Source organism: Pezoporus wallicus, unplaced genomic scaffold, assembly GCF_028554395.1.
Source record: "Pezoporus wallicus isolate ANWC-B61680 ecotype Strahan unplaced genomic scaffold, APGP_CSIRO_Pwel_v1 contig_1181, whole genome shotgun sequence".
NCBI lineage: Eukaryota > Metazoa > Chordata > Aves > Psittaciformes > Psittacidae > Pezoporus > Pezoporus wallicus.
This window is the reverse complement of record NW_026641428.1, coordinates 4798057-4821154: the sequence shown is the minus strand read 5'-3', so window position 1 is coordinate 4821154 and position 23098 is coordinate 4798057. Positions and strand designations below refer to the sequence as shown.

Here is a 23098-nt window from a genome sequence, read left to right as displayed (position 1 = left end):
TTTGCAGTAAAGTTTGCTGTCTGGGCTGTTTCTAGTATTAAAGCAAAAGAGTTTTGTTTCCTTCTGTACCGGCCAGATTGCTTTTTATTTTTGTATGAATGCAATGAATTGTATAGATGATAAATTAATATAGCAGTATTTCCTGTATTTTTAAATTCTTTTAAGCTAAATATAACTTAGGGTATGCTGTTTGTAATGGCAGTGATAATAGCAGACAGCTCATACTGTCTTTCTTCATAGAGTGTCTTCGTAATGGGTGATTGAACAGCCTTGGAAAAAAATCATATATATAATTAAAATATTAATCGCCACTATTGCTCACAGTACAGGTCACTTTGCGTTTCAGTATCTGTAGACTTTTTTCCATGTTTGGAACAAAGATTGGATATTGGAGGGGTTTTCTACACCAGTTATGTGTCAGTTGCCGTCCTTTTGAGAATTGGCCAAAAATTGGATAAATCTAAATCTGCTAAATGCAGTTACAGTAACTGTACAGTCAGTAAGAACAACATGGGTTGCCGTGGGCATCTTGGCAGATTCTTTGTTGTACCTGGTGGTCCAGCATATAGGTCATGCCTAGACTGGCCTTTGAGCTGAGAAGGGAACTTCTCTGTCCAGCAACTGTCCTTTACCCTTTGCTAGCCCTAAGCAACTAGAAGAACAGCTTGCCTAATTGGAAAGCAAGAGCCATATGGGCAGAGGAAGATGATGATGCAGCACAAAGGCAGACAAGAGGATTGAGTGTTTCCTCTGGGAACAGGAGTAAGAAGGAAGCTTGGACATGAAGATGAAATGAGTTGAAGAACTGAGAAACAGAACACCATGGGCACCATATAGGGAGAAGATGTATCAGGAGACAATGTGGCGGGGTAAGGATACTGGCCAAGAAAAATCAGTGAAATAAAATTGAGGAGCCAAGAAGAACAAGATAGGAAATAGGGTGTAACCTGCGTAAACAAAGGACTTGGGGTAAGAATTGGAGGTGGGAAGACCTATCTTCAAAGTCTTTTTCTTCCAAGTGGTACTATATTTTCACATCTTGGTGGATTACAGGTTTTGTCTTTCATCCATATGTGCGCAGTGTATTTCAATTTATTACAAAGATGGAATGTTTCATTTGTTGTAGTTTGTATAGGCTATGTACATGTTTGCAACAGTGAGGCAGGTTTATGATACACCTGCTTTTGCTTTTTTCCTTAGAGAACAATGTTTTTACCTTTTTTCTATAGTGACAGAAGCCACAATCCTAACCTCCTGGGAAGCAAATACAAAAGAATAACAGAAGTGTCTGCATCCTGATTGTGTTCAGTCAAGGTGGAACAATTAAATTTACTCCATATATTCTGATGTCGCCCCCTTTCAATGAAGACCAAATCTGCAGATTATCACCTTGAAGTGCCTCCCAATCTCAGTCTCTGTTATACTTGCATCTGTTCCATAGATCTTAAATGAATTTATATGAACTGGAAATACAACTTAAAAGGAAAATAGGAGAATAATCTGAAGGCTTTCTGGGATTATAACAGTTTAGAGAAGGAATATGTTTATTATTTTAAAACCCACTCACAGCTGCAGAGGAGCACTCATCCAAGAGGCTGAAAATTTAGGTTATTTGAGGTATAGTGTACATCATCAAGAATACTAAACCTAATATCTGTTATGAAGCTTTGTTTATTTAACTTGCCCAAAGATACCTTGTCAACTGTTATCATGAAAAACTAGTTGGCAACAAGATTGTAGTAACCTGATCAATAAAATATCCTCTGAAAATGAGACAATGTTGAAAAGGACATGAAAGATTAGGAAAGCAAGTGACTTAGTTTAATGATGGCTAAAACACACTAATGATATATACAATTTAATAAATGTTCAAAGAATAATCTGAGCGTTCATGTGTATCGATACTAAATGAGCTTATAAATTCATAAAAAACATAGACTTGATGTATGCTGCTAGTTATAACAACAACCAAAATGTTAAAATTTAGAAATATGATGTAAAAATAGAATGCTAGATAGTTATAAATGTGATTTTAAAATAGAATTCTCTATAGCTACTGCATAAATCCAGCATATAGCCTTCTCGGTAGTGTGTCCTGTTCAGCTAGAAAAAGATGCAGTACGAATAGGTGATGAAAATTCCTGGAGACATGAAAAAACTTTATATGAAGGCAGGTTAGGGAAATGGATACTAGACAATGTGAGGATGGCATATAACCCTATGTTATACTATTTAGAACATCTAGTTTATCCCTTTACACAACACAAAAAGGTGAACTAGTCACGTTGGCAGGCAGCAAACCTACATTGATACAGTATGCCCTATAAAAACACAAGGAGTCACATTGTTCACAAGGCTAAAAGATTGGTAAGTTACCAAAATTGGGTTATATTTTTCCATTTTTATTTTATATATGTGAAAGAGAAAATCTGCATATTTACTGTTTACAATTTTAAAATGCCTCCAGTAAAACTAACCCAAAACCTCAACAATCCTACAACCTTTCTCATTACCTAACATTGCACAGCAGTAGAGCTGGAGAAGAAACCTGAACATGGTCTAGTAGGCACAGTTTACTGAATTAAGAAAAGAGGGGAGTGGTGGCGAAGTAAAAAAAAAAAGGTAACATACTAATTGGCATGACAACATATAGTCCTGTAGCAATCATACAGCAGTTAGTATTTTATATAGAATGACAAATTCAGTGCAGTGCCTGAGAGGGAGACGTCAGTCTTGCCACACTTTCCTGTCACTTACAACAATATCACTGTAAACTGGCATGTGGACAAGCCAAAACCCAAAGAATAAAAAGAATTATTTTGCTAAAAGAGCATACAATTTATTGATTATGCTTGGTTCAGACTGGCTGTATCAGAGGGTTTGATTGCAGAGCCAACAGGACTTTTTTCTTTATTTAGTGTTAGGCACACTCTAGCTTCCATTTTTTCCCAAATAACAAGTGCTCTTTAAATGGAGGAGCTGCATCTTTGAACTTGAATAAAGGGTTGTTGTGCAGCGTAGGATTTAGTAGATGGGCGTAGAGAATCTGAACCTACCACTAGTCTTTTATTCTACACTAGAAAAAGCTTTGCCATTTTAAGGCTTCTGTTTGCTACATACCCTATTAAGTGCACAGTAGTCAGATGTCATTCTGAGGAATCGGGCAGCTTAGTTTCCAATGACATTGATTACACTCAACAGTGAGAGGATGAGAAAGAGTGGTGGGTGGAGAAGTGAAAAGGCAGTGTGAGGCATTTCAAGGAGGAGGTTTGCATTCCATCACTTACATGTGGGTGACAATCCCTCTGAGAAACAGTTTTTACTCTGAAGTGGAGCAGAGTTGAACCTTCTGTACTCAGGTTTAATCTCCATCCCTGCAAGTGCAGCCTGTAGTCAAATGTGCTTTTACTTAAAGAGAAAATAACAGTAGCAAAAAGCTGCATCTTTAGAATGGAGCTGTGATTTCACAGAGACCCTGGCATGTTAATCCATGGCAAAAATGGGTGTAATTCTCAATGACAACACTGTCTGTTTACACAGGGGCTGAGCTAAACCCAACAACGATACACAGTGCTGTTCAAAATCAATTATTTAATCCTTTTCCAATTTTTGTGATCTAGCAACCAAAGATGTTTTTGTTAATAAAAGATGGCGTGACAAAGCTGTGATTGTCACTGAGCATGACTTGCTTTGAGATAAAAATTGCAGCAAACACTCATAATCTTATTTTAGATAAATATTTCATCTTGTTATTCAGGTGTGAATATTAGTGAGTTGAATAAATACGCAGTGATAGTTACCAAACTCTGAAATCAAGTCTGTTTTTAAAATTGGAAACAGCCTGATCTATCCTATACAAAGAGACAACAAAATCGTAGGGGCAAGAAGTCTGTTTCTTTTTACTGAAGTTCCCAAGGAATCAATGTCATCAACAACCTTGATTTTAGTTTCTTCTTATTTTGCATGTACTTATTTTAATAACAAATGAAAGCAGATGAAAAAAGAAACTGCGTGGCACAATCTGCAAAGCATGTAAGTATTAAAATAGTTAACAAACTGCTAAACCACACTCTTCTTCTTGCATCGATTGACTTGAGGCAGAGTAATAGAAACAGTAAATGTTTATTTTACTTTTAAACAATTAATGCTGATAAAAGGCCTCAGGGTTAAATCTGAAAGAATAAAATTTTGTATCTTCGTCTCAGATTCTCCATGTCATTTATGTCAATATAAGTCCAGAAGACATGGAGTTGCTTCAAGGTATCTAATTGTTTGCAATTAGAATCCAGATTAACTGGTCCCTAATATTCCTTGTACAAGTAAAAATGCAAACCTAGAAGTACAAAAATATTCTGTCAGTAAGAACATCTATGTTAACCATTTAAATACTGAAGTCAAAATCAGTTGCACAGAGACAATAGCTCTGTCCAATGCCCTTTACTTTCTTTAAGGGCTGAAATATTGTTTGGGTTTAAGATGCTCACATATCTGTGTTTGTACTTTAGTGTAAGATATTCTACATTTTTTATCCTATGACATTCACTAACAGGTAGTATTAGGAATTAAGATAAGTGATTTACAATAATATGCTTAATACCCATTTTTCCTATGTTTCTCTCTTCTCCTTCTTTTGTGAAAGTACCTGTGAGAAAGAATGCCTATTCTTAAACTTAACAGTCCTTTGAAGTCCAAAATAACAAAATTTGGACTTTGAAAAAAAACAGGAAAGAAAAAAATGGCTTTTTTTAACACATTATCAGGAAGTGAAAATTCATATTTATATTTCCCTGCCTTTTTAGATATCATAGAAATTGTGTTATTCCATTACCAAAAGGCTTTGCATATTGGTATGTGTTTCTAAGGAAATATCAGTAAAGCAGTGTAATTTAAACTTACACTAGGCTTTGGGCTTCCTGTCTTTTTCACAATTGTTTATTCTCCTTTTCCTAAATCAGTCCATCGGATTAAAAAAGAAACCAAACTTAATAGTACTCTGTGAAAGCCACAAATTGTTGATGATAATGCAGGCAAATAGTAATTGAGTGTTGTTTCAAGTGGATTTTCTTGCTGTCTATGAGCTCAAAAATAGGACAGTTTTATCTGCTATGCTACCAGCATTTTATGTGTATGTTTGTGATACTTCATATAATTTTCACGTGTTTGTTTCCAGTTACTCTACCTTCTGATTTACATTAATAAAGCTTTTGGATATTCCCAAGTGGAATGTAAGTATTACTTACATATTACTTACATTATCTAAGTATTACTATTTGTATTCGTAAAGTGAATAAATACAAAGTTTAACATAAATCCCCACGTGTAACTACATGCACAGTGATAGCTTCAGGCCTCTTTATTTTCATCCCCAGCTTAGTAGGGCGAAATCAGCGAGGAATGTGCAAACTTTCCCCACAGGAACCTAGAGAGACCTTTTTTATTTCTCTAAGAGTGCTGCCAAGTACTTCAGTGCTTCCTGATTTTTTGTTTGTGTTTTGATTTGGTTTTGTTCTAAACACAACAGAACAGTTATTGCCAAAGAGAAGCCGAAAGGGCTTAGATTATATACATATATGCATACATATATGTGCATGTGTGTGTATAAAACGGAGAGCATCGAGAACATCAGCAGGCTGGGAGGTAGAGGAAATCGGCTGGCATCCAATTAAAGAAAAGTCCAGGCATGAGAAAAAAGAAATTCTTTATAGAGGCATTTGATATAAGGTAAAAGAGAAAGTCTATATGCTTAGAAATTCTTCCTAAAACCAATGATAGTATGGGATCAGAAGTAAAAGAAAAGTTATCAATGGACTTTTAGTTTTTAGTCTGGAAAACTGTATAAGCTGTAACTTTCAAGTTTGGACTTTCTAAGCACTTTCATACAAGGGGCCTGCTGGGGATCCACATTCTTCTGCAGTCAGTATGGGTGCTGAGTCATCAGGAAAGTTGGCCATTTGGTTTTAGGTTTCTAAATATAGAGGTGAACATTTAAAGCCCTAATCTGGGAACAGTGGACACTCGTATGCAGCTCTGGTGACCTGAATGATTTAATTCTTTGCAGTGCTCTTATCAGAACCAAAGCTGTACACACAGTCCTGACAAACTAGCTCCTATGACCAAAAAAATAATAATTTAAAAATCATTAAAAGAAATGGAGTAGCAAGTTTCAGTCTCTGCTGAGCATCAGACTCTCTCAAGATAGCTCATGTCCTCTCAGTTTATACAGAGGAGGTGGAACAAGTAGACCTTGGGGGAGGGAACAGAAGAGTAGCCTGATTTAAGGAAGGAAGCTCAGGTTAAGCCTTAGAAGAGGTGAATTTTAAGTCTTCAGTTGGGTTTTAGCTATTGTGTTCAGGAGGTAAGGAGTGTGACATTTTGGGAGTATGCCTGGAAATTGTCAGTTCTCTGAATAAATGTTATCAGGGAACTTCTGTACTAACTTTACCTTTGCAGTTGGTATGGTTTATCCGCTTTCAGTACATGGGTTGGTGGGTTCTTTTAATTTCTGATGAATTTCAGCGCACTTCGATTGTTTGGGAACTTTGCTGAAATAGGTCCTTTGACATTCAAAATGCCATGGCAGAGAATCAGAATTGCAAAAAGGTGCTTTCACTTTCACTGTAGATAAATTTATATAATCCAGTACTATATAGTAGGAGGTCCTTCTTAAAAAGGCGAGGGTTTGCATTGGTGATTCAGTGTTTTATTTTGAGAGCATGCTGTGCTGTCTGTGTAGATCTGAGCTGAGGAAATGCTTTCTGGGTGCTTCACCACCTGAAAATGTGGGGCAGGGAAGGAGAAATCCTGTCTAGTCAACAATTACATCAGTTTGGCCAAATGTGTCACACCTCTCTGAGAGGGCAGGCCTTGGCGACTGAGTGCACGGGGTGCCACTGAGGTGCCAAGACTCGCTCCTGGTTCTCTCTGCATAGATCTGCATTTGCAGCACAGGGGCCTTCTCCCCACCCAGCTACCAACATCTTGCAGGAAAGCGAGTCCTTGAATGCACTTATGAGGTCTGATGGGTAATTGTTCTGGCAGGCCAGGTACAGCCCAGGGGTGCACCAGTACCTGGTTCTAGTTTAAGTGAAGCTTCATTACTCAGATTGATTACAGTCCAGGTGGGCAAAATTCTTGGTGATTTTTGAATTAAGAGAAGGATATCTAGCAAGTGGATAGCACAAAGGAAAGACTGTTTTGAGGGAAAATAGGGGTTTTTCTGTAAACTTTGTACCAAACTCTCATCCTGAGTACCCAGAGTGTGTTTCAAGAGCTATTTTTTGTAGGTGAAATGGCTGGGAACAGAACTTCTTAACAGGGTGCAACAGTGCTTAGCCATTGCATCCAGCGTGCAGGGCTTTTGTACAGTGGTAGTTCATGTGCAGCTGATTGGTTAGTTAATAAAAAAGTCATTACCTTGCTAAAAGATGTGAGCTTCAAAACGAGACTGTGCCCTCATTTTCTGTGAGAACTTAAAACATGCAAAGTTTGAGGTTTTAAAAGCTAGTCAGCCATGTGTGAGTTACAAAACCACAACAGGCTAGCAACTTCGGTTAAAATTTGAAATGAGTGTTTTTTATTTGCTTCTAGCTCAAAATCAACTTTATCAGTTTCCTTCCAACTGGTGTAAGACAATGACAGATGGTTTTAGAACAAAAGGGGATTTCTTGACAATATTACAGCAGGATGATGAGAAGAATCTCTTTCTGATTAAACTAGGGTGGAAGACTACACTGACACTTCTCAAAAAAGGTACTTACTAGTCTGCCCCTAGCCACAGGCTTCTTGTCTGTTGCTCTGTAACACCTGCTGAACTTGTGGAGCTTCTCAGCATCACGTAGATGGAGTCAAGATCTCGGCTCCAGAAGATAAGTACCTAATATGTGACCTACAAGTGCATGTCTGTTGCCTGTTATAAATACAAAAAAAAAACCCCAAGAAAGTCCCATTTTATTTCACTAGGGGACAAATTAGTAAATAAAAAATACCCAGCCTTTTTTATTGGGTCTTTATGACATCTTCTTTGGAGCGGGCTGAATCCTGTTTTTAATTAGGTACAATATGTTGAAGGTTTTGATTTAGGACTTGATTGCTAGTCCTTACTATAACTCTCTTTATTTTGGGTGCTGTCTTTGCACAGGATGAACAACAGAATGTATCTGTTCTGTTGTTTATTTACTTTTTAATTGATCTTCTTACTGTTGTTTGTCTATTTTATACCTACAACATTCAAAACACTAGTTATTTCATGTGTGCTACCATTAATATATAATGGATGAGACCTTGGTACAATTAAAAAAAATACAGAATGCACCTGAGATGGGACAGAGATAGGAAATCTGACTTGGAGGTTATCTGACATGTAGCAATAATTCCAGCTTAAACTCTTAACATTGTTTGACCAATTACTATGTTTCATTTGAACCTTGTATGAAAAGAAACATGGAAAGTACAAAATATTTTCTGTATGCACAGAAATGCTAGTACTTCTTTTCTCCAGTGGAAATGATTCCCCTGTATCTTTAACAGGCAGATACACACAGTTAGGTAGCAGTAATTCCCAGTACTACCATTTGGGTTTTCTCTTCTTGTGGAATTCAATGCCATTTCTTTCTCTTTGTCTGAAGTCCATGAAGTTTCAGTCATCCCTGTTAATTTTGAGATGCTGCTGTATGAGTTGTGATGAAATTAAATTTCCATAGAAAATGCAAATTTTGTGTATAAACTATACTTACGGATTTCTCTGATGGATGTGCCAGCACCACAAAGGGCCCATAGCAGCTTCCTAGTCAGCAGCTACTATTATGCAGTGTTTAATTTATGCACGAATATAGTCCCTCAAAGCATCTCTAATATGACAATATAACATAACACAGTATGATAGGAATCTCATGATTCCTAAGACCCAAATATTGTTCTGACCCGTAGGAACCAAGTTTTGCCACTGACTTCACTCAAGACAAGATAGCATAAAGAAATTTCAGTCAGATCTGTAGCTATTGTACATACCTGCACAGGTAGATCTGTTGACACTTTGATCAGTTTAATATCAAGTGTTCTTGGGCTACATTTTCTTTTTACCTTCTTGATATTTGTGATCTTACTCTTCCAGACAGGAAAATGTAATACCTATTTCAAAATGAAAAGGAAAGAGAAAATCCTGCAGCTTGAGTGTATCTGTGCATTGCTGCATTGTCAAACTCACGTTTTAAAATTAGTTTTTCAGTTCTTCTTAGAACTGCTTTAGTAAGAGATTAATGTTGGTGTTCAGCAGTCACAGGACAGAAGCAGTCCAGAGTCTGTATCTGCTCCTTATAGAAGAGGCCTGTAATAGAAGCAGCAGGATGACTTAGTACAAAGAATTTTGAAAAAGGACACTAAGCTGTTCTGTGTTCTCATTTATTAGACTGGGAGTGGAAACTGAAGAGTAATCTTTAAGGAACTCAAATCACACCTTAATAATTTACATTTAGAAAGGATGTTCCTTTCGTGTTCAAGCGGTTTATTGAATCCGTGTTAGATTCCTGTAAATGCTGCACAGCTTTTGCATCTCCAGTATTTTGCCTAAATGAAAGACTAACCTTTGGAATCTGGCTTGGTTATATTACATTTATGTTTAGTCTGATAGAGGTGATGAAAGTCATTGAACTGAGTGGCACAAATTCCCTTGGTCCTTTAGAAGCAGCTTTAACAACAATCTCGCTTGGATGCTCAGTGACAGGAATTAACATTGTTCCTATACATGGGAACATGCATCTGCTTGAAACAGCCTTCTCAAATTCATGTTTCAGTAATCTTCTATGAGGGCAGAGTGTGGTGCCAAAGGAGTAAAAGCTGAATATAGTTTTCATTCCTGGGAGAAATTAAAAAGAAGGGAAGTGGTTTGAATGGTTAGCAAGCCTGCCTTCACATGGATACTACTGACCTGCCATAAAGAAACCTGAAACAAAGCTCATTTTACTGAATAGTAGTATTTTGACAATGAGTGTCTTAAGGAGCTCTGGGGTTGGTATGAATATGGACTGAGCTCATTTTTTTCCTCTTGTGTACAGTATAAGTTGACAATAAATTCTTCCTGCAGATAGTGGTCATGAGAAGTTTTGCCCTGGGGGTCAGACAAAAAACTGTATCAGAAGTGTAAAAGAAATCTTGCTGTGTATGTGGGACCTCTGTATGAAACACCTATTCTAGTCCTGTTCTGTTTCACCATTTTGTGTAGATCTCTCAGGTTAGTCTTTATGCGTAAGGTGGTATTTAACAAGACCTGTAATGTTTTGGGATTTGTGATTTTTATGGGATTTGTTTGTGATTTTTATGCAAAAGCAAAATCATATTGAAATCAGACATGAATGTAGTTTGTGAATTACATTCGGGAAGTGCTTTGTGGAAAAATACCCATAATCACTAACAGGTAACAGGGATTTAATATTCTATTTAATATAGCCAGCATTAGACATATCAGATCCTAAGTAGCATTTCTGAGTTTATTCATAGCAATAACTCCTTCCTTGTATTAAGGCAGGCTGATAGTTTGGTCGTGATCCTGAAAAGCAGGAAAAAGCTAATGGCTTTGTGAACTCTGCACTCACACTTTCTTTACGGGAACTTTGCAATAACATTGCAGTTGCTCTTTTGAGCCAGAGTCTGGGATCTCCTGAGTTATTCTGAATGTGTGCTACCCTCAGTTATTGGCACCCTGTTAAAGGGCTGCTAAAGCCATATATTTACAGAGGATTCTCAAACAATCCGGATATTTTATATGTCACATCAGCAAAAAGGGCATGGCTGCAATCCTGGAGTTCAATACAGCTGCTTAACTGTAATTGGCTATGAAGCTGTGTAAGAAATTGTCCCATCCTGATGAATAATCATTTAATCTCACTCTTTTATCAACTCATTGTTATCTCATGGTTGGGTTAGAGGGAAGGTGATGTGATAACATGCATAGCAGTAACTTTGGTACTTGAGCCTCACAACTAGAGTAGAACAATGCTGTGTATTCTCAGAGATGGAGGATACTCCCCATTTGTCTTCTGCTCCTTGATCTGCCTGTTCAAAGAATAAATAATCAGCATTAATATCCTGCTCTATATTCTCTAGACACTCCAAGAATGAGATTTTGAGTATTTAAGGAATGTACTAAAGCTCAGAAAGAAAACATAGGTCACCTAGAACAACAGATCTTTCTGCAGCAATGGCAAAACTTGACTGTGTGAGGACAGAATTGTTTTGGAAATGGTTCAGCTCTGTCTCAGAAGCTATAGGAAAGGAACTTATCTTTAATGCCTGCTCAAACATAAGTACCCATATTTGTGTGCACATGTATGTAAAACACCATAAAAATTCCAAAACAAAGCAAGCTGACTTCCCAGCTCCATGCAGACAAAATCTCAGAACTGCATAGATAGCAGTTATATTGCTTTACACATGCCTGAGATGTGGTCAGGAAACAATAGAGAAATACATTAAAAAATAGAATGAAAAAATAGAAATTAATGTGCAGAAATGTCTTGGTTTTGTTTGCTTCTAAATAATGTTATAAATAAATGATTATGCGCAATTGACCATGGATTATCCTTTGCCCATGAGCATCTGAAAACTTGATTTGGAACAAGTTTTATGTGATATTTCTTTCCTTCTTTGTATTTTTTATATTTTTTTAACTTTTAAATAATTTGGCATACAAGATTTTGAGTGTGATGTGGTACTATGATCAAAAAGAAGATCAAAATAATGACTAGAGTAAGTGAAAAAGAGACAGAACTGGCACAAAATCTGTATGGAACAAAGAAGTCACATTTATTATCCAGAGTACAACTCCCATTGGGAACTTGGGTAGGTATCACACAAGTCATGATGGAATAGGTCTTCTAATGAAGGACCATTATTATGGGAAGCAGGTAGTCTCCATTTAAAATAAAAAGCTAGGCACAATTATATTAGTCGTTAGCATGCAAGCAGCTAAAGGAGCCCTCTGTGTTATTAGGCACTTCCCTTACTACCTAAAGTGGAATTGCCTGATAGGAAGATTGGGTAGGACTTTCTGTGAAAAAATGCAACTCGTATACAGAGTTGCTTGTATGAGTCTTATGACTGATTTTAGCGCTTTAAGCTTAAGTTGTTGGCAATGAAGCAAGTATTTTGACTGTTCCTGAGCAAGCTTTATTAAGTACACTAGTAACAAATAATCTGAGAGCAAACTATGTTCCCTTTGCTTCCCTAGGGTCCTTAAACCTTGACTGAATCACATGATCTGAGACAGGCGTTGCTGTTGTTTCTATGACAGTTGAATGTGAATGGTGAATCTATCTTTGGAAGGCAGAAAATGAGATGCATTGTCTTTTAGTGGTCAGGTCTGATAGATATGCTTTTCTTACGTGTTAGCATTGACTCTTATATAAGATTTTGCAAAAGTGAGAGTAAGTTTTCCCTAGAGAGACAGATGAGAAATAAAGCATTAGTACATCTCTCCATACAATAACTCCTACTGTGAAATTCTAGCCCTATTTATAACAATGAGAGCTTTGCTACTTGACTTCAGTAGGATCACAATTTTACCCCTAAGGTGTACTTGTGCTTTCCTAGGAAAGCTAATGTATAAAATATAGCTTTTGCCAGCACATCATCAATGTGATAGCATAGAAAGATGATAACATGGAATGACATCCATAGCCAATAATAGCTGCCGTGAGTATCCTGTTGAGCGCTGTGTCAATGTTAGTCACCAGCTTTCTGGATTTATGTTGAGATTATTTTCTTCATACCTGAATGAGGTAGACTCAGGATGAGTTGGGATTCCTTGTGGAACTTTGGGGTTTGTATTTTTATTTTTTTTAACTGGTCAATGAATGTCAGATGTGGTAAAGCTTCTTTGCTTTTTGTTAATAGAGCACAACATTTATAACTAAGTAAGTTTTTAAAGCCCTTCAAGGCACTGTTTAATTTTTCAACTCTCTTTTTTTGGTTCTATCTAGTTCTGTACTAGGTTCCTTCCTCAGGTCTTGCCTGTGGACATTAGCAACATTACACAGGGTCTTTGGCCAGTATGTTGCCTACAGATCATGGATTGAAGACTCCGTATCTTCCAGGTAAGACTAACATACTCTTTTTGATAGGGCTGTTTAGATGTTGGCTAAGAAAATAACTCTGATGTGTTTGCATGAGAATGAATCCTGTAGATAAAACTATATTGTGTAATAGTTTCCTGCAGCTCCCCAGATACCTGTTAAGAGTAGTCTGAAATTTAATTCAGCCTCTCCCTATGAAATTGGATCTCTACTTTGTACTTCTGATTGCTTCTCTCAGCTCCATTAATGACATGGAAGTACTTGTTCTTTCTCTGAATAGTGTCTGGGTGCCTCCTGCCAGAGCCGTGGAGATCATCTTATGCTGAGCTTATACATATATGCAGCAATAGCAGCCATAATGTGCACTGTGTAGTATCTTATTCCAAATTAAGGAGGCTCTGACACATCAGTCAGTTTTTCCCTGCCTGTATTTGATTGCCCCTTAGAATCAGCTGACTCTCAGATCAAGTGCTGCCTTGTAGCTTAATGCTCAGCAGTGGCTGTTGTCTGTGTTAAGGAATTCTTTTGTTACTGTAAATGGTAAAACAAGACTAAAGCTGTCCCCAGAATCTCTCTGCCGTGATCCTCCCTGAGAAACTTGAATTTTCTTGACTGCAAATAGGAAAACTCTGAAGGAGTTTGTGCATGTGGTAGAGAGAACTTCAGAAGAAAAGGATTTTATTGAATAATTTCCAAAAATGAAGTGGAAAAAAAAAGTATATCGAACCAGAAGGAAATGAACCAGTAGTATGAGGTGATGGAGTCCTTGTAGAGTCTGAAGGTTCTGGAAGCTTTACCCAAGACTGGGCAAATTTCTGCATTGTGGTATCATATGTCACCATCCTGAGATATTCAGCTTGGCACAGTAAGACCACTTCACTGCCTCATTTCATGCTACTATGTTTCAGGCTATGTGCTGAGTGTTTCCAATATTTAGCCTTTTATATGACATGCAATAGATTCTATTTCCCTATTCTTACAGGCAATATCTTTAGCAGTATGCCCTGAAATGCCTTATGGATTCAAGCTGTCCCTTAATCAATGCAGTTTTGATCTTTTTCTCTAATATATGAACTATGATACTGGATTCATCCTGGCATACATCTGTCAGACCAGACTGAAAGCATTCAGTTAAAGACACTTCATTACCAGAACGGGGCCAACAAATTGGAGACAATCTAAAAAAGGGGGATTGAAATATAATATAGATGGGAAATAGAGGATATCGCAAAATGAGGTCATAATGGAGGACTTAAATTGCACTTTTTTGCAGACAGCAAAAGACATCCTCAGAATATTCCTCAGTATCTGCATACTGATACTGACTTTCACAAATATGCAACAAATATGGATTGTTTGCTGAAAGAACAGCTATGGGTCAACATAACACAGAAAACAACTCTGCAAATATAAATATTAGTGGACAGTAAATGCTTCCTACTAAAACTGGCAAGAATGATGAATCCAACCCTCTTAATATTTATTGGAGAATTGGGAAGTTAAAGAGAGAGTGCAGCAAAAAACCTTTTTCTGCCTTCTAGAAAAATCAGCAAATCTGACATTGCCATGCAGAATACACCAGTGTACTGAGAGCTACTGGGTGGCAAATCCACCAATAAAAAACACCAGTGCTTGATACTGAACCAAGGAATGAAAACCACAGAATAAAATATCCTGCATGGACGAAGAGCATGCAGATCTCTTTTCCATTTGTAGCTTTTGTGATCGTTAATACTTCTGTGAAACACTGCTGGACTGCCATAGAGCAAATTAGAAGCAAGAGATGAATGTGTCTAGTTTGATCTTCAAGCTGCTTTGATTAGGTGCCAGTAAGAGTCAATGTAATCTCTGCATACTATGGCATGGTTTAGTATCTGCTGCTACTTTCTGGGTTGGCTTGCAGCTTGAGTCCTTAACTTATGAACTTTTTCTTTTTTTGATTTAGCCTTGATTACACCCCATAAAATGTGATTCACTTGAACTACAAAATCCTTGTTTGTTGTGGTACTAATAAGCATTGTGCCTACTGAAAGCTGCAGTAGAAGAGAAAGGGAGGAGGCCTAAATAGCTTGACACCATCTTTTGTGTTGCAGCAAGGAAAGGAGGGAAAGATGTCTAAGAATTGTCTTATCATATGCACATATACACATACATAAGCATTTTTATTTATCTAATCTCTTGGATGCTTTTTCAATGCCTGCCTTAACCCTTTGTTCTTGAAGTAGGCAAGGAAAAACTGTATGACAGACATTTAGATTTTCTTTCTCAAGAGCGCCTAGTCTCCCTTGTGTTGAGAAGAAAATGGGACCACATGGAAAGACAGATTTCAATTAACACATCAAAGGGCAGTTTGTGGGGTTTTGCCTATAGCTAAGTTCTAACTGAGTTGCAGGACTGTGAGAATTTTGTTGTTTCCTATATGCTCATGTATTACAATCTTACCTCTCCTATTTCTCTACTGTCCCTCTGCTTCTCCAGAGGGGACAAATGAAAGCAGTATAATCTTGTTGAATACATTCTATGGTTCTTGCTGGTGAATTAGATGAACAGCTGCTGGGAACAGCCTGAGAATACAATTTGGTGAAAAAAAAAGATGTGATACAAACAAATTCCCTTATGATGATACTCATTCTATATGCAGTATTATACCAGAGGGGTGGAAAGACGGGAAGGCCTAAAATCCAATTTTAATTTGAGCTGGTGTAAAAAGAAGCAATTCTACATACATTGCACCCACAAAAGCATGTATTTATATGCACAAACTTTCACTTTGTAGGTAGAAAGTGCATAGCTAGGTGTATACATTTGGTTTTTTGCATGTAAAGAACTTAGTTTTACAGGCACAACCATTGTACTTTCTTCTCAGTACTTCCCAAACGGTTACACTAATTCTTACATTGTATAGTTCATATCTCTTCTGTGTGCTTTAAACAAGGTTGGGAAAGGGGTGAAAGGCCTACCTTTTGGCATGCAGAACAATCAAAAACCCAATCCAGAAAATGAAAAGAGAGTCATTGGTATGTGTCGGTGTTCCTGCAATATCCTCCCACTCATATTTCTGCATTGTAAAAATCCAGCATGCAATTGTGTGTCAAGAATGGAAATTAAAGCTAATCTCCTCAGTTGCCTTATGAATGTCGTACACCAACTGAAACAATGGCCATTTTGCTTTCTTGTCTTGCTAGTTCAGTGAATTCCTTCTCTGTCCTTTTCACCTAGCAGTGTCTGGGAAACACACACAGAATTAAGCACACTCATCTACACAAGTGGGAGAGCCAAACACAAGAATTACGTTGATTTTGGATAACTTACCATTTAGTGTAGTTTTGATAATTCACACTGTTTCAGAAAGGTTGATAGAGTTTTTGATGGGGATCTTGGTAATGTAGAACATGCTTGGCCACACATCCCACATTTTGAACCAGATGTTTGTGATTCACCAGCTTGTTCCCTTTTATCTCACTGCAGGCCAGTAGTAGGAATTGGATTTTCTTGATTGATTGGTTGGAACACATGAAAACCATCTATGTGTGTTTTGTAAACTACAAGCTTGGCCTGAAAACAGAACCATTTTAGAGTTCTAGGAAAGTAATCTTAAATAAATATTTTAAAATGTTATTCCGCAACAGATTTTTTTTCATGTTTAGATGATTGGAAGAGGCCTTCTTGGTAGTTATGAAAAATGGAAAAAAAGAAATATGTATTTTTTAAAATTCACTCTTAGAAATCACCTAAAAGTTCAATAGTAACCCTGAAGACTTCAACACAAATTGTGGTTTTGTTTCTTTAAAAGGGATGGCATTAGCTCTCAGGATGAAAGTGTCATCAGATCAACTGTAACTATAGCTTGACACTTCATGCCTCTGTTCATGTGCATAGCTTGATATTATCTAAGTACCAGTAACAGTGATACCTAAGGCTACCTTGGGTAAACACAGAAGGTTTCTGATGACAGCATCTTAAGCACAGGAGAAAAGCTGTCATGTGGTTTATGATACCATCATAACCCTGAGGTACTGACAGAGCTTCATTCACAGTTTTTCTGTGAGTTGTTTTTCTATATTTCATGTTACCACTTTTGTTGGAATCATAGATATTTTTGCTCTTTAAATAAAGCCAGATTAAAAATATGCCACCTTTAGTTATTTTAAAAGAGTTCAAAAATCTCCATTTAACATCTTAATAGTTATAAAATGGATGTTCTGGACAACAGAACTGTATTTTAAGAAATAATGTAATTAATCAAGAATAATATTATTTTTGTTAAATTTAACACAGTACTATGATTTTTGCCATGTCATTGATTGTATCACTCAATATGACAGCCAACTCTACCATCATTATTAACAGAATATAGTGAGTATTGAATAAAGCTTTTGCAAAGATATATTTGTGCAAGCTGGCTAAAAAAATGTTAATAGAATATGCCATTATAAAAATCTGGGGGCTGTTTATCTGATTTGGTTTGTTTGGTGGGATTTTTTTGACACATTTATGTTTAAAAATTGCAAAAGCTTGTATTCTTTACTTTTCCATTTTCTGAATTATTTCTTATTTTACATGGCAGTTTGTTTTATATTCTAAGTCTTTTGCTGCCTACAACACCTGTACCGTCTAACCTATAGCAGCCAAGTTAAGAGGGAGTAGGTTCTTTAGTAGTGAAAGCATTAGGAGGGAAAAAAAGGAGATTGGCGGAAAAAGACCTTGAAAGGTCATCCCAGTCCATCCCTGTTCTGAGGCAGGAAACGGGTAACTGGCTCATCTCTGATAGATGTTTGTGTAGGCTGCTGTTAAAAACCACAAATGAAGGGGATTCCACAACCTCCATAAACCTATTCCATCTAATCTAGACTTTAAATTGAGGGATTTTTTGTTGCTTCATTTTTTCATCATCTTCTTTGCTGCAGATTAAGCAATTACTTGTTATAGTTCAGGTGGCAACTGTTGATTGTGGCTTTCTCTATGCTGCCTTTAAAAATACGCTTTTTCCCCCATTCTTCTTTTTCTGAGGAAGCCAAGCTTCATTCCTTCAACCTTTCCTTGTAAGTCATATTTTCAAAATAACTTATCATTCCTGTTTATTTCATTTCAACTCCATCCAAATTATTGAAATTGTTCTTGGGAGTGCATTGCCCAGAATTGCACAGAATGCTCCAGCTGAGGCCTCAGCGGCACTGAAGATTGCAAAATAATTAGGTCCTGCATCTCACATACTGCACACTTCCTAATACATCCTGGAATGTAAAATGCCTTTCTGCAGCATCCTCATGCTGTTGACTCATATTTAGTTTGAAATCCACTTGAACCTTTCTATCCTTCTCTGCAATCCTGTCGCCTTGTGAAAGTGTCATCATATTACACTGATATACTCTGTTTTATTTTTGTCATGGGTAGTACTTGTTTCTCTGTACATAATATGAGCTTGTTGCAGTTATACTGTTTCCCACACTATCTAGATATTTTGAATTCTGATCTGTTTTCCTATATATTTGCAGCCCCCTCCCACATTTTTTGCAAATCTTACAAGCTTACTTACTCCCTGTTCTATTATCCAAGCTGTTCAATAAAAAATTGAATAGAATAGGATGGATGAGAAATCCCTGAAGGATGTTACTGCAGTGCCATCCTGCTTTGTCAGTAAACTGTTAATAAATACTGTTTGGGAGAAATATTTAACTAGATGTGTATCAAGTGTTCCTTGATTTCATCTACACCTTTTTTCATACTGCAGGAAAAATTAGAGAGGACCCAACTAAAAGCTTTGTTAAAGCACGGATATCACATTTCTGCTTCCTTCTTGTTCAGTAGGCCTGTTGCCCTTTCTAAGAAGGAAATTAGAGCGGTTTGACACAATAATAATCCTAAAATTACATTTTAATGTCTTATGGCTTAATTGTTTTCTATCGTATTGTTATCTACATGCCTATACACTAACTGCCTAATAACCTATGATATTATCCCTCAGAGATGGATGAAGTATTTATGGAAGTTAGGCCAGTTGAACTCTAATACCTAAGGCAGGCAGTATTTTCATCCTTTCTCTTCTTCTAGGGCCTCCCTTGTACTCCACAAGTTCTCAAAAAAAAAACCCCGAAACCAAAAGAAATCACTCCCACCCGGAATCATCATGCAGAGATTATAGTATCTTTTAAAGTGCTCCAGGGTCATTTTTAGCACATTCTCTTATGGAGACAAGTTTATATGATCACACTGAATGACCACTCAGACCACACCGTGCCTTTTGAACTTGTTGCTCACTTTCCAACTGAACTGGACTGAGTAGTTGTGGTCTCAAAGCTACCACATTTCTGTAGGTTTTGTGAAAATGAGCAGGTAAATAGAGTCTCCTCCATGGCAACAAGAAATTCAGTGTAAATGAAACCATGATATAAGGCACTGGAATACTCACAGAAGAACATTATGAATATTCCAGCCATAAATGTCAGTCTGAGCTTTTGCTCTGGGCTAATCCAAACAGGAGACACAAGGCTATAGGGAGGCAGTCTTTATCCACTGCATTCTGAACTACACATTTAAGTCAGCAAGATTGGAAACTAACGTCTTAATACCACTTAACCCATTCATTCCCTTTTCTGATTTGTGCTTCTTGGACCTTTGTTAAAATCAATTGCTTTGCGTATCTGATGCTAAGATCTTCGTAGATACATTAGGCAAAAAAGAGCATTGAATATTTTAGTCTTCTCTGTGTCACATTATTTGCTATCTTTCATTTTAGATACTGGATTTGAACCTTCCTTTATCTCCCTTACCCTATGTGTGTGTGTAACCTCTTATTGGCTTTTAGGTCCTTTCCTAATTTAAGTCATTTTGCCTTTAGCCTTCCCGATTTGTTCCCCGTCTGAGCATGCTATTCCTTTAAACTCATTTTCAATCATCTGTTTTTGTTTCCACTTTTTTGTGTGATCCGTTCTTGTTTTTTTAGTTAATCGAATAGCTCCTGTTGAAGCCTCGCTGCTCTCTTTCAGTGCTTTCTTTGCATCAGGGTCTTCTGCTGTTGTGCCTTTAATACACTTCTTTCAGTAACTGTTGGCTCTACTATGCTCCCATTTCCTTCTGAATTTCTTCCAAAAGATCTACCCACCCATTCATTCCCTAAGCCAACTAAAATCTGCTTTTGGAAGCCCATTCTCTTTCTGCCACTCCATGCTTTCTTTGGCATCATTGATTTTATTGTTTTGTGATCAGTTTTATACATGTACCTTCCACCTTTGTCTTAATCAGGAAATATTAACTGATAAGGTAAATAATATTCAAAACAGCCTTTCCTCTCTTACCTCCTCAAGTCTCTGCAACCACAAATAGTTGTTCTCAGTACCCTTCAGGAATGTGCTGGGCAGCTCCTCTCTTGTACAGCAATTTTCCAGGACTGCAAGTGTGTTGTATGTGGAGGGGTGGTAGGGGAGAAGGAAAGGGTGTCCCAGATCTGCTGACTGTGGGGTTGTTATCTTTTTCTTGGAGGAATATGACAACTCTGGACAAAACCAGGGATAGGTCACTAGTCTAAGTGGGTGTCAGATCAGATGGAGCAAAGCAGCTCCCCTCTTCCCAGCACAGGAGCATTGCAGAGCGAGGCAGCAGAGCAGCTCACCTGCAGCTGGAAGGGAACGGAGGTGCGGAATCTGTAAATTGTATTACTGATATTTTAATATCTAGTATTGCATCATCAGTCTGGCTTTTTGTTGATGATCAGGCCAAAAATTGAAGTCACTATTCAACAATTAGAAAAAAAAACAAACCCAAACCCAACAACTGTAAACTGGTATGACTTTTGCCTGAAAAAAGCATCAAGACATGCCCCATTACTATTAGAAACCACACACAGACATGGCTCTCTGCAAACACTGTCTGTCTCTAATGGCTTAAAATCAAAGGCAACAAAATAAGCTCCAGGCTAGGCAGATACTTCAGGACAGAAGATATAGGGTGTATAGAGTGAGACAGAAGTACGAAAGATGTGTGGAAAAGCATGAGCTTAAAAAACAGAGGAAGCCTGAAAGATAAGAGGGGCCTGTTTACCTGACAGCAGTATTATAAAAGGAATAGTCTGAGTGTATGAAAAAAATTGCAGGGAACAGCAGACAAGTACATTGCAAAGAACATGGGAAGAAAAGCAATAGAATGAAATGAAAACAGACAGGTGGGGAAAAAGAAAGTGAATGTAGCATCCATCAGAATGGGTTTTTCTTTTCTTCACCAGGGAACATTTAAAACCAAATTACTTTTTATTAAAATGACAAACACAAGAAGGGATTATAAAACTGTCCTTGATTCTGACTGGAATGTAGCTAATAATCTTAGTAGCTAGAGCAGGGAGACCGGAGTTCAGGGGAACATTTCTATGGTAAAAAAAAAAACACTGTTTAATTTCTGTGTTTGGTTTGAAGGGAAGCTGTTTTTAGGCTTCTTAGAGATTTGGAGTACAAATAACCACAGCAGAGGTGGATCACTGGATCTGACTGATGTTGATGATAGCAAAGGTAGGATAAATGCAGTTTGACAATTACATCAATGATAAAAATGTATCTGTGCTTACATGGTGTTTGTGTCTGTTTCTCAAATGTAGGTTTAATGTGATACCATTTTCTTTCATTTTGGCTTCTCTGCATTTTGATATGCTGGTATATTTAGGGAAGATATTTTTGCTAGTATATTATTTATGTATGTTTTTGTTACCTTGTAACTCAGAGTTGCTAGGAAATGCTATATTAAAAAAATTATAAAGCATGTAGTGCAGTATATGGTTCAGGGAGAGAGCTCTAATGCAGTGAGCCTCAAAATTGATGGAATCAAGCTCTAAATAACTTTTTCCTATAAAAATATTATTGCTCTAAATCAGTTTTAGAAAACTTTACCTAAGCTCAAAAATGAATGTTAGTACAATTGCAACATTCCTGTTTGCTCATAAATAGAAATGCTATGTGAGAACCAGGTGCAGAAGCTGTTACAATCTGAGGTGGTGTTCTATCACAGCAATGCACTTGCTGTCACAGTTACTTGGCATTTTACCTTGTATTTGTGCCAAAACTGCATTTTCAATCTTCTGAGCCTACAGGACATAGACTGGAAGATTCTAGTCATCATTCCAGCTCATACTAGCTAGGAGCGCATTAGTCTGATACAGGGAGAGTCCATATGTGGGCTCAGCTGTGTCAAAAGGACAGTGTTTTTGAGCTACAAACTTCCAGCATTCCCTGAGACAGAAAACAGCATTTTCTTCTCCAGACCTGTTTTCCCAGCATACTACATTCCATCTAACCTAGAAATGTCATAAATACATAATTTTGATGATGAAATAATTTAGGCATTTTCTACTTTAGCTGCTGTACTGGTATGTCTATTTAGCTACAAGAGTATTTTTCACTCTGATAGTTAAATCAGATTGACTGCTGGTGTTGGCATAGATATAGGATGTGTGTATGTCCTCCTATGTATGGATGGGGTAGGTGAGTGCATGTGCAGTTGTGTATACATATACCTATGTACAGAATTCATATATCTATTGGCAAATATAATAGCAAATACAGTGTGGCATACTGTAATAGCTTATGCTTTAAGAAAATACCACTACAGGTCTATTATCCAAAGTGATAGGATGACAGGGAACTAGCTAAGAATTTTAAGCCTTCTTAACAAACAAAACCTCAGTTTCACTGGCATTGCAATTAATTGATGGGCTGAATCAAAGGACATGAATATTGCTTACAGATGAAAATTGCTTGTTTGAGAAAAGAACAGAAACAAGAGTAGGTAGCTCTATTGTTTGTCGAAGGAGCTAACTTGCTCCAACTCCAAGAAGATGGAAGAAAGCTACATATTAAATATTTCTGATTGAATATATGAAAAGGTAATAACAAAGAGATGTTATATCCTTGTTTGACCTGTTTTAGAACTCTTAATCAAAAGAAGCAGGTAAAGGAAATGGATACAAAAGGCATCTATAGTAAAAACACTAGTAATCTCTGATTCCTGACATTTTAATCATCTCTGTCTTACAGAGACTGATTTAAGTTTGG

General features: G+C 37.2%; 1 protein-coding gene across 2 annotated transcripts in view; it reads left to right on the top strand.

The window, feature by feature from the left end:
- METTL8 (methyltransferase 8, tRNA N3-cytidine) overlaps positions 1 to 15142 on the top strand; it is a 43303-nt gene extending 28161 nt beyond the window's left edge. The window contains exons 9-10 of one of the 2 annotated variants that reach the window (XM_057423710.1): positions 12972 to 13085; positions 15010 to 15142. In XM_057423710.1, coding sequence (XP_057279693.1) covers positions 12972 to 13085; positions 15010 to 15028 — 133 coding nt within the window. In that variant the 3' untranslated portion in view covers positions 15029 to 15142. Of the gene's footprint in view, positions 1 to 12971; positions 13086 to 14046; positions 14491 to 15009 lie in introns of those variants that run through there. The other variant, XM_057423711.1, reaches the window with a different exon arrangement.
- The last annotated feature ends 7956 nt before the right edge of the window (positions 15143 to 23098 follow it).